This window comes from Sphaerodactylus townsendi, linkage group LG12 (genome assembly GCF_021028975.2).
Source record: "Sphaerodactylus townsendi isolate TG3544 linkage group LG12, MPM_Stown_v2.3, whole genome shotgun sequence".
Classification (NCBI taxonomy): Eukaryota; Metazoa; Chordata; class Lepidosauria; order Squamata; family Sphaerodactylidae; genus Sphaerodactylus; species Sphaerodactylus townsendi.
This window is the reverse complement of record NC_059436.1, coordinates 14,019,268-14,031,787: the sequence shown is the minus strand read 5'-3', so window position 1 is coordinate 14,031,787 and position 12,520 is coordinate 14,019,268. Positions and strand designations below refer to the sequence as shown.

General features: G+C 44.8%; 1 protein-coding gene across 1 annotated transcript in view; it reads right to left on the bottom strand.

The window, feature by feature from the left end:
• BARX2 (BARX homeobox 2) overlaps positions 1-6,489 on the bottom strand; it is a 33,998-nt gene extending 27,509 nt beyond the window's left edge. The window contains exon 1 of the mRNA XM_048513101.1: positions 6,003-6,489. Coding sequence (XP_048369058.1) covers positions 6,003-6,189 — 187 coding nt within the window. The 5' untranslated portion in view covers positions 6,190-6,489. The remainder of the gene's footprint in view (positions 1-6,002) is intronic.
• Between the last annotated feature and the right edge of the window lie 6,031 nt (positions 6,490-12,520).

The window sequence follows — 12,520 nt, the reverse complement described above, 5'->3', positions numbered from 1 at the left end:
ACCCAAAACCCACTTATTTATCGCCAAGTGCCAACACAGCAATTTAACCTGAATACTGAGGTTTTAGTTTAGAAAAAACGGTTGGCTCCGAGGCATGCGTTACTTGGGAGTAAGCTTGGTGGTAGTCTGTGTCTTTGCTTTGAAGCAACCATGCAACTCTTCCAACGGGTGAATCATGACTCTAGGAAGGTTTACTCAGAAGCAAGCCCCATTGCCAGCAACCGAACTTACTCCCTGGTAAAGGACTGTGCTTTAGTTCTTTGCATGAAAATCAGTGGGTTTTAACAGCGCTTAACAGGGTTACCTACCCTGCTTCCCCAAAACTAGGTCTTAGGTTTAATGCTAGTAATTCAGCCCAGAGGCCCAAGCCAGCCTAGATGTGTGGGGGGTGGGGGGCGACTCTGTTTGCACGTGCCCATAGAGAGGGCTCTGAGTGCCACCTCTGGCACCCGTGCCATAGGTTCGCCACCACTGTCCTATGAACACCTGCTCGTGAAGTCATTGAACTGAAATCTGAAGAAAATGCCAGCCCAATCGAGCATCTTCAAGTTTGCAAACTGCACTGAAATCTACTTCTGACAGACATTTCGATAACTGACCCTTTAGGTTGTCTTTTGGATATTTTTGGGATTTGTTTCTTTCTTGTCCTTCAAATCAAATGAATCAAATAAGTCAAATTAATTCTTGTAGTCTGGTCCTTTTGTGAATGAAGAAGATATATTCTTGTGTTTTGCCAAGCAACCCTCAGGTCTAGGAACGACTGTTCAACTGTGGAGGTTAAACTATGGTAGCTTAGGAGTTTGAAGCAACTTGGGAGATGTAAAATGCAGTGGAGAGACTTGCCGTTTTGAACGGCCTATGCCTTTTAACATTTCTATTCTTTCATAAAGGGGCGGTGTTAGATTGCTGCGCTGTTTAGGCTTAAGTCCACAGATGTCTTATCTCGATCCAGCTGCAACGGGATCTCTGAGAATATTAGAAAGGCAAATCTGAGCCTAATGCTAAGACTCCCAGGATTAAAGAAAAAGACGGTTGCCACTCTGGCCAGTACAAATACAAGGAGATTTGAGTCCTGATGCAAGAAAGAGCTGTCTTCACTGCACAGCTGTAAAGACGAAGTGATTAATTATGAAGATTATTATTTCAAGCGTTTTAGAAGCAGCCTCCGCTGTCATATCTGGGCAAACTTTGCACAGTTTTGATGAAGGGTGGTCACGCTCGGGCTGAGTTATGCTGGCCCTTCTTCGTCCAGCTTCCAGTGACGGGAGGAGATCAAAGGAGGGTAATTTAAGTTCTGGAAGTGAGGAAAGCAAGCTGACTTTTTGCTGCTGTTATATATGGAGGCTTTTACAAAATTTTGTGCCACGCTAAATTTTGGCACCGCCATTGTAAATTTCTCAGCGTCGCCTTAGGAACATAGGATCGTTGGGGAATTCGGCTCTAATGACAAAAAGGCCTTGTTAATTTCCGCTCTCTTTATATATCAGTCACACATCAAGATAAAAGCGAGGATCAGGATTTAATTGTAAAGCTTAAGCTTGCAGGGATAACTTTGTCTTGCAGTGGTACAGACTATGTAGACCAGTTGTACGTTTTACGTGTCACTCTTGCCCAAATATCCATGTTCCCTTCCCTCTCTCATCTCCTTCAAATATCCATTCTGAATCCACCCTAGAATCTGGGACTACATCCTCAGGAACAAATCATGCCTCAGATACATCAAGTGAAGGCAAGTTATTTTTCCAGCATTTGGTATCCATTTACTTGTCTTTCTGGCTAGTGCTTTCTCAGTCACACTTCCACTATCCTATCCTATTATTATTATTATTATTTACAAAATCTGTTTCCTGCCTTTCTGCCCTTACAAGGGCCATTAAAGGCACTAATGATTTAAAAAATACATAGTAGTATCGCATTATAAGACCATTAAAATCAACTCCCCTCCCAAACGCACATCTTTTAAACAACTGGAAGTTGTACCACAATTGCTCTTCTAATCAGTATTTTGTCTCTCCTTCATAGTACTAGCAAGGCTTATGATATATTGCATTATATCTTATATCACAAAAAGGTGTAATATTACATATAGACACCAATTCTCATTCTCCTTCCTCATCTCATCTGTCACTTCTCCCATTTATTATGATTTTACCATATTTTTCTTCTTATAAGTTGTTTTGAAACCTTCCAGTACAATCTTTAAAAACAAAACACAAATCCGCCCTTTGGCAAAGCCCTCATTTAACTGCAATAAAGACTTAAGAAACAGTAACTATTTCTCACATTAACACTTTGTGTCGGTCTATTTTCTCTGCATGGTCAAACTTCAGATGCCAGCAGCAAATCCACAGTTTTTAGTATCACAGGCAACTCAAAGGAATAAATTTTACCAGCTGTCAATCTGCAGCCAGTTCAGCCGGAGCAACCTAGGGAACAGAATAACTGAGCTTACTGGAACGACTTCTGAGGAATACTAATTTATTGTTTTTTAAGCACCCACAGAATTAGGGCTTGAGCAAACAGAATGTGTAAGTGTATTAGCACAATCCACGAGCCATGAGTGAATCATTTCGTTTTACTACAAATTAACCTCACGCTTGCAAAAATAAAGCGGGTACCCATAGGCAAGGAGGTTAATGAAAGAACTTTGCGGAATTTAGCACAACTCATTAAAATATTACTTTTTATGTAAAGGTCCCATCCACACAGCTCCCGAAAAGTCATAGTATAAAGAAAGCATTTCTACCACACTTCTGTGGATCGTCTTTTGAATTGTTGATGTGGAATGGGTGGGTGGGGGGTTTAGATGAAGTAAAATCAGATTGTTGTCATTTTTCCCCTCTGAATCTTCTTCTCCACAAGGAACAAGTGTTCCACATAGAACAGAAAGAGGACAAAGAGCAATCCTAAATAGCAACACCCTTCTAAATCCACTGCAGTCAATAGGTTTAAGAAGAGTGTAACTCTGCTTCGAACTTCATTGTAAGGGAGCATTTCTCTTTGAACCCCATAAGGAAGATTTTGGAAAGTTTTGCCAGGAGGTTTGGGACTTCTGCTTGGGAATGAAACCCATACACTCCAGAATAATTTCTTTGAATGGGCCTTCAGTTTTGACTGGCACACACCTTGCCCTATCTGGCTACTATGAATTGACCAGAGCCTTAGCAAAATAAAAAAAAAGAAAATCTTGCAAATAGAAAAATTCACAGATGGATTTCCAGTAAAACCAAAACTGGATTTGACAGTGCCCCTTAATAAGACACTGAAACCTCTTTTTTATTTTCAAAGGAATGTAAAAACCCTGGGACTTTTAATGCAAATTAATTATTCATTTTTGGACATTCATACAAGTATACATTAATTTTGCAGATTGTTTTCCCTTAATTCAATCGTGAAAATAAGTAAAACTTTGGCCTCCAAAAACCCAGTGACAGGACTTGAAATGGTGGAAATTTCTCTTCAATTGTCTCCTTTTAATTATTTATAAAAATGACCAGTAGTCAGAACATTCAGTTATCCCAAGCAGTAAAACATCTGCTTTATAAAACTGGGACAAAGTCACAAAGGTTTCACTAAATCAAACTAAGAGTTTTGTTGCTAACTTCTATAGGAAGGGTGAATTTAGAACCTGGGAACTGCAGGCGGGGCGCTCAGGAGAATGCTGACCAATTCTACTCAATCATCCACCCCAATAGCAAAAACAGTTTGTCTTCACTTTAAGGTTGGTGACTTTGCCCAGTATCACATTGTGGTGGGATTTTTTTAGTCCATGGGGAGTTGTACATTGGTGCCTATTCAAGAAACAGAGTCTGAGCAACCATGATATCATCAATACCATAAAAACAAGCATCCTGAAATTAGTACCAAACCCACATTAACAAAACACTCCATTGTCTTCGATGACAGTGATAAATCACACATTAGATCATCATCAGAATCATGAAATGACCTACAAATGCATAAAAAGAGAATGAATTCAGATCTCGGAGGAACAGACCATTCTCCATACCTGGGGTAACATTTGGTCCACAGCCTGTCTCAACTCTGGGACAAGATCCATAAGCAATGGGTTGTTGGTTTGTTTGTTTTTTGCAGTTAACTGCCACCTTTGTTTTCTTCACTGTAAATCCTAGATAATGCCCAACAAAATAAATGTGGCAGGGTATTTTTCAGACTGTATTGTGAGTAAATTAACATTTTGAATGGTAATTTCCCTTACAAACAAAAAGCTCTCTGCTGGTATCCACCAACCAAGTTCATCACTTCTAAAGACGCATATATCTTACTCATTGGTCTCCCCAGTCCTTAATTCAGGTCAGGTTGTAATATTTTAAACAATGCTTCTAAATTCAATCAGAACTGGACTTCTGAATCTATGTCAGTACTTATGTAAACACTCACAGACACATTTCTATGTATGACATTTTAGTGCCACAAAAATGGACCGGAAGATTTTTTTTGTCATCTCAAATTCTTTGTCCTGTAGAGTTCGCAGATCCTAACCAACCAGGATATTTCTTAGCAGTGAATCACAACCACCTTTGAAGCTTCATCATAAAATGAAATTCATGTGCAAACAAACACACTTGAGACCGCAGCTCTAGACTTTGCTGCTGCCGCAGAATACTCAGCTTATATCCAAGAAGTACTAATTCATGAACCCTAAGTGTGCACTTATGAGCTCCAGCATTTGTGAACAGTGAACAGAAGTATCTAAAGATGCAAACCTTGACAGCTCGAAAGGATCTCAGGGGGTTCTTCTTTCCTAACAAGGAAATAGACTACAGTTCTCTCAGGTTCTACAAAAGCCTGGGGGACACTTTATTGTTGTAGGTCTTTCTTCCAATGATGTCCAAGAGGTATGGTTGCATTTATCCCATTTTATCTTCAGAGCAACCGTGTAAGAGAATGACTTCCCCCAAAATCAACAAGTGAGCTCAGTTGGAATTTTGGTCTGCGTTTTCCTATCACACGTGCAATGTTCTAGGGTTCTACACCAAACTAAGAATCCACTAGAATGGGAAGGACTTGAATTCCCGAAGCCAAGGTCAAGGACAGTCTGCCCATCGCCTTGGCAGTGCCAGATTGTTCCTGCTTTGGACCGTATTCTATACCACAACAACATACACACTGCAGGAATGGGAAGATATCCATTCTCCAATTTTTAGGATCAGGAGAGAAAATGTTTAGCCAAAAAGGCTTAGGAGATGGCCCTGGGAAGGCAATGCTACTTGATGCTCCTCACCAAATTCCTTAGTTTGACCTGCTTCTCCCAGGTTCCCCCACTGAGAATTCCCTCCGCAGGGGAAAGTTCACTCCACTCAAGGCTAAAAAACCTCCACAAATATGCCCACACGCCATTTGTTCAGTCCTCTGACCCCACACTATTTTTAACCCTCTGCTTGCAATTGTTGGCGCAGAACAGAATCGACACCAACAGAATCAACCCCAGCAAACGTGTCTGCGCAGGAGGAATTTCAGCCACTCATCTTGGGACTCCGAAAGGGAGATTGATCAGTATTGAATGCCTCCTTTCCTGAACGTGGCTTGTCTTTCGCCACTTGCAAAGTTCTTATTCCCAAAATGCTTGTTTTGTTTCTATTGTGAGACAGGAAGCCAAAGATAGGATGGGAGAAATGACGCTCGCTTCTCTTTGGAAACCCACTCAGCCAAAGCATCAAACACTTCTTTGTGAAATCTACTCAAGAGCCTGATCTCTTTCTCCAGAGGGACATCTCGGGCTAACTGGCAAATGTTACTGAGCTGATTTACTGTAACCAATTATTTCCTGGGGATGCTAAGGAATGAAGGCAGCCAGGAATTTTGACTGTACTATGACCATGGTCAGCAACCATTTTTACAGGAAGGCCATTTTTGAGAAAGAGGCTTTTTGGATGTTGAAGGAGATCTTTTTCCAACCTCGGAGTCAGCCCACCTTCCCTGGCATCTGGGATGACCAAACCCCCCTGCCGCCGCCTCCTCTCCGAACCCGCAGCTCTTACCGGTACAGGAGTGCAGAGGTTTGGGTCTGACGACCAGGGACGGGCAGACGGAGTAGAGGGAGAGCTTCTCGAAGTAATCGCACGTCTCCCGGGACAGGATCTCGTCGATCATGAAAGTCTTGTAGCGCCGCCTGGCTGCTTTCAGCTGCCCGGGGGATGCCAGTCTCCGCTCGCCTTGGCAGTGCATGGCTGCTGGGGGGCGCGGAGGAAGCACCGGGGGAGGGGGGAAGGCGCTTGGGGGGCGTTTGGGCACCCCACGGAGGGGCGGCTGGAGGGGGGCGGACTGGGCGCCAAACAGGAGGGCGCGGGGGAGGCTAGTCGGTGGGGATCGGCCGGAGGAAAGCCAGGGGACCCCCCCTCGCCCCCGGGCCCACCTTGCCTAGCCTGGCGCGGTCCGATCTGCGCGGGGACTGGGCTCGGGCTCCCGCAGCGCTCGCAGCTTCTAGCTCAGCCGCCCGGCGGCGCCGCGCCCGGCCCTTTTGAGGCCGCGGCGCCTGTCAATCAAGCGCTCATCCTGCCAATCAATCCGGCGCTCATCCTGCCCGCGCCCCAGCGCCAGCGCCGCGCCCGCGGGAGGGAGCAGCCAGCCAGCCAGCCAGCCAGCGCGCTATTTTAAGCCGGCGGGGTGTGGGTTGGCTGCCTCCCCTCCGCGCCTGGAAGCCGGCCAGGGGCTGGGCGCGCGAGGATGGGGGCTGTGCTGCCTAATGGGTGACTCTTGGAAAAAAATAATACATTCTCAATGAAGTGACTCTCTTCCCCGCCTCCTGCCTTTCTCCGGAGCTCGGTTGAGGCTTTCGGACCGAAGCCGCGGATCTCCGGCCCGGCAGCTCCCTCAGCAAGTTCTGGAGAACTTCGGGAGTCCGTCTAGAGGTGGACCGGGTCGTTTCTTAACGCGCGCCAGTAGAAGTGTCCTGCGAAATCACGAAACGGACGGTTCACCAGGAAAGAAGGGAAATGGCTTTGCCTAGTCCGGGGGCAGCAAAGAGCAAGGTTTGGGGTTCCTTAACCATGACCCCCGAGTTTTCCCTGGAAGGAACGAAACGCTGGCGTTTCATTCCTCACGAAGTTCTCAGTTCACCCGCATTACCGTATCATCCGCAACGGATCATTCTTGCGGGCACCAACCCGCCAACGAGAAGCGCCCTTCAGCTCCTCTCTAGTTCACTTGCTAAGCACCCAGTCCGCCCCCCTCCAGCCGCCCCTCTAAAGTAAATCTCCTTGGGTGCGTTGCTAAAACTCGGTCTCCTGCGCCATGGCTCCTGCTGAAAGCGAGGGGACTGAGTTGCAACCTTGAGCCCCCCGCTCTCCGAGAAGCCGGCGGCACTTCTTGCGGAGTAGGCACTCGAGGGGCCAGGATGTTCGCGTCTGTAGGCTGGCATCTTGGCTGAGTATGTTTTCTCGGAAGTAAAGCTCTGCTTTCAGAAAGATCCCCAAAGATCCTCTGAAGATGCCAGCCACAGATGCAGGTGAAACGTCAGGAGAAAAAAAACCCCAACAGAAACGCATAAATCGGCCACAGGATGTACAATCTGAAGCAACCCCCCCCCCCCGCTCTTTTAATCGCACCTCAACCTGTCATTGTCTGGAAAGGCCCCGATTCGGGCGCGAGAGTAATCCCTGCTATTGCGTGAAACAAACCCGTTTACTCTCCCTGGCCTTGCAGGAGGGCGCGCAGGAGACTGCAATCCTTTTGCAAATCCATCCAAGTCAATTAATCTGAAAAGGGGGTCTCTGCTCAGGGTCGTGCCATTCATGTGGCCCACCTGCCATTACTCGAAAAAAAGGGGGGGGGGGCTTTAACTTTCCAAATTTCTTTCTTCCTCTCGGACGCTATTGCAGCTACTTCAGGTTTGTTTTAAAAAAGAGCGTCTTTCTTAAGACAGGAAAGAAATAAAGAGTTTCTTAAGACACGAAAGAGAGAGGGGGGGGGACAGAAAAAGAAAGTGCTTTTTTCTGGACACATGGCGAAAGAAAGAAATCTCAACACACGAACGAAAAAGAAAGTGCATTTATTAAGATACGAAATAAATAAGGAACGCATTTCTTAACACACGAAAGAGAGAGAAAGAGGAAAAAAGAGAAAGAGTGCGTTTCTTAACATATGAAAGAAAGAAAGAAAGAAAGAAAGAAAGAAAGAAAGAAAGAAAGAAAGAAAGAAAGAAAGAAAGAAAGAAAGAAAGAAAGAAAGAAAGAAAGAAAGCTTGCAGATGACTGGCGGGGGTGGACGTGGGGAACTGTCTTGCCAGCCCTCTTTGCAGGTGACATCGCGTTGCGTATTTTGTGTTGTTTTTAACTAATCTTGACCGCAGCCAGCCAGAATCTCCCGGCTGCGGCTTTCCTTGAGGCTGGGCCCGGCCGTGGCTCTGCCTGGGGAAGCGCACCTTCGCCGACTGTTCTGCCCCTCAGCTCAGCTTCAGCTGAGCACATCAGGGCTGTCTTCTCCCCGCAATAAAGGGAAAAAAACACATGAGAAAAACGCTTTTAGAGTGCGAACTTCCTTCCACACACCCACAAACCGAGGAGGGGACGTTACTTTCTCCCTCTGGCTTCTGCCTTGCCAAGCCCTGTCTCTGGCTCATCCCACAAGTATCTGGAGCCTCCTTTCCTGCTTCCTGATGCCGAAGAAGATTGAAGGAGCTCTGACTGCAAATCCAAACAATACTCGTTAAGTGCGTCCTGTTCTTAGCCACCTTCCTAGGCAAAGGAGAATGTCCCTCCTTCATCCCATTTCTTTTCTTGGGCCCCTTCCGCACATGCAGAATAATGCACTTTCAATCCACTTCTGCGCAGTAAAATCCAGCTGCAAAGTGCATTGAAAGTACATTATTCTGCATGTGCGGAAGGGGCCATTGTCTCCTAACACATCATCCTTCATTCATTTGTCGGTTTTGTGCACGACAATTGTTTGAAAGTGGATTTTGCTATTCCGCACAGTAAAATCCAGCTGCAAAGTGCATTGAAAGTGGACTGAAAGTGCATTATTCTGCATGTGCGGAAAGGAAGAGTAACTCCAGTCGAACCCCCATTGAAATGAATGGACCCCCACTGGAATAATTCCCTTTAGGACTGTACTGTTACGGTCCGAAATCCTTTGCACGTTGAGGCAGATGTCAGCCGCCTACAATATTCTTCTCAGAAGTCTTACTCCCAAGAAAGTAGGCATGAGAGGCGAGTTCAGGGGAAGTCGGCTTCTAGCTATGTTCACTGGGAAGTAAGCTCTGCTGCTTTCAGGGGGGTTACTCACGGGCAAATGTACACCTCTATCAGCCTTTAAAATGCTACAGTAAAGTCGGAAGTGTTTTGTCAAATCTTGGTAAACTTGGAAAATATTGTGTATGTTATTTTTTCTCTTAATGTCTTTTTAAAATATTGCACTTTAACTATTGATTTAATTAGTGTCTATCTATTATATATATACCATAATAGTCCCTTTTTTTTTGAAGCAACAGGTCTGGCTCGAACTGGAGTCATTCTGCATCAGACTCATAGGAACAGGGTGCCGCCTCGCTGGCATTCGTAGCCCCTTGGGAATGGCCCCGAGGTCAAAAGTGGGTGTCTCTAGAAAAACACTCCGCTCTCCAGATGCGGCAAGTCCATGAAATATAAGATAACGTAACCAGGCAGATGCGTTAATTAAACGAGGACCTCAGTGTAGCACTAAATGAAACGATTACACTAAAAGCTCTCAAAAGAGCAGATTGCTAACATGAGCCCCTCTCCCCGGGGGTGAGCGGGCTGTAGAAACCGACAACTAGTCAGACAAGGAGGGACAGACATACTAAGTTGAGGTTTTAAAATATCCACATATGAAGGGTGGGAGGAAGGGGGATTCAATAGCCATTTAACACTGGATTGGTTGGGATTTACTTCAATGGTGGTTTACAAGGGCTGAATCCTCACAGATTCTTATTTTATAGGAACAGTGTTCGTGACACTTTCCCTAATATTACTCAGGAAGCTTTTCTTTCTTTCTTTCTTTCTTTCTTTCTTTCTTTCTTTCTTTCTTTCTTTCTTTCTTTCTTTCTTTCTTTCTTTCCTAGGACTCCCCTCTCACCCGCACGTGAGAGGGAAAACAATCTCGGGAGGAAAAGAGCGATTAAGCCTGAAATGCTGAAACTGTGCTGGTTTTTAGTTGATTTTGTTTCTTCCAATATAAAACCATTCTGATCTTCCCCAGTTTTAAAAAAACGCACCGTAGCAACACGAGACCGCCTCCGGACCGGAGTTAATACACAAAAGCGATAAGATTTCATGTACTATACTAAATATGAGCTGGGGGAAAAACTTTCCAAATTTAAACGGGATTTCCTTCCGAATAAATGCACACAGGATTGTAACCTTCCATACAGAACAAGTCTCACTGATTTCAAAGAAACTTTAGCGCCTACTTTTCCCTGAATTGAACCTCTGTACCCTGGGGGTATCTTAATTTTTTTTTAACCTTACAATTAGATTGTAACGATAGCTATCAAATATCACGCCAAAGTCTAGTACAACGCATACAAAACTTGCAATCAAGGCAAGTTTGAAATCTCTTCGGAGACGGCTTCTCAGCCTCACTGTCAACGTTTACTTGGAAGTAAGCCGTGCCGAACTGAAGCCAGACACACTTTTGTGTAGAGCCTGGCCAAGCAGACCCGCTGTCTTGTTGCTTGGAGCGAAGGTCTGGGGGCGTCCAGAGAACTCAGTGGCAGGTGCCTATTCATGTTATTTATCGTCCGCCTTTCCTACTGAGACTCCGGGCGGATTACACAGTGTGAGTCAAATATGATTAAGGCCTCTTCTGCACATGTAGAATAATGCACTGTCAATTCACTTTCACAATTGGTTGTGGTGAGTTTTCAATCCACTTTCACAATTGTTTGCAAGTGGATTTTGCTATTCCGCACAGCTGCAAAGTGCATTGAAAGTGGATTGAAAGTGCATTATTCTGCATGTGCGGAAGGAACCTAATAGAATGCCATAGTCGATAAAAGAGGGCAATGGAGTAGCAGATATCTGAAACCCAAAGCAGAAAGAACCTAAGAGTTAACCTAACAGGTTAAACAATGCAGAAAAATTACACAGTAGGATTCTACTTAGGGCAAGTATGTACTATAGATAGTAGCATAACCGACAGTTCCTATGAATTGCCAAGGCATCTTCTTGGACCATTTTATTACAGTGCAGTCCTATTACCTGTAAGGATCGGAGGGCAAACCCTCAAAATGCTCCTACTCTAGAGTTTCCCCGTTATTCTCTTGAACTTGTTTCTTGGGTAGTTTCATGTACACGCGCTTAAAAACGAAAAGAGAGCAAACGCAAGAATCCAAGTTAAAAGTCATCTGTGTAAAATACACAACTCAGTCGAGTATCCGATACTGTGATTTATTCCTTTGCAAACAAGAAATTGGAGGCTTTATGGAACCAGATTTGTGGTTGCTGCACAGTTTAAGGGCGAAGTAGCTAAGGCCCCTTCCGCACATGCAGAATAATGCACTTTCAGTCCACTTTCAACGCACTTTGAAACTAGATTTTACTGTGCAGAATAGCAAAATCCATTTGCAAATAATTGTGAAAGTGGATTGAAAGTGCTTTATTCTGCATGTGCGGAAGGGGCTTGTGTTTCTCTTATCAAGGTAATCCTTCCCGCTGGGAAACTGCAGCGGAGACTAAAGTTCATAGGAGAGTGTCTGATGGGGTTTTATAAATCGAATAGAATAATAAAAATAATGAACGAAGCGAATGATCTGCATCAGTTTCACTTTAAAAATACATTTATCACCATCTGGACTGAACTATGATAATTTATCCATTAATTTATTAGCAATAATTTATTAGTAATATTAATTTGTTATTATTATTAATTTAACAACAACATCAAGGAACAAATACAGGCGTCAGTCCTTAATGCACTGGGATTCAAACCCTTTGTGTTCAAATCCTCTGTGATATTTGGGACACATTTTAAAACTTCTGCACCGCAGATCCCATTGGAAGGAGGCGCGCGACTCCGGATCAGGGCCGGGGAGATCGCCTAAGAGATCTTCCCTACAAACCGTTCCCAAAAGCTTTCCCGCCAACATGAGGCCGCTCAGAGGGAGAGACTTCGCTGTGGAGGTGAAATGCGATATGGAGCTTCTTGAAAGGGGAGGAGGGGATCAAATATCAAACAATTGCTCCAAGCACCGCGTCCGCTTCTGCGCCAAGTTCCTTTCAAAAAGCAATAACATTCGTCTTGGAAAAGAACGAGTTGAAGATCTGCAGATCTTGAGAACTGATCAGCATCGGCCCCTTAGTATTTGGATAAGGGGTGGGAGACCCCCACCCCACGGAAATCTATAGGGTTTACAGAGGCAGGCAATGGCAAACCACCTGTAAACGTGTCTTGCCCTGAAAACCGTATGGGATCGCCACAAGTCGCCTGCGATTGATGGCACGCAGTCTGGCTTGGGGATAAAAATGGCCAGGTTTGCTCGGATCTCCTAGGACTGTGATACTTGGATCTGTCTTTGTTTTGCCCCTGAGCTGGGACTGGG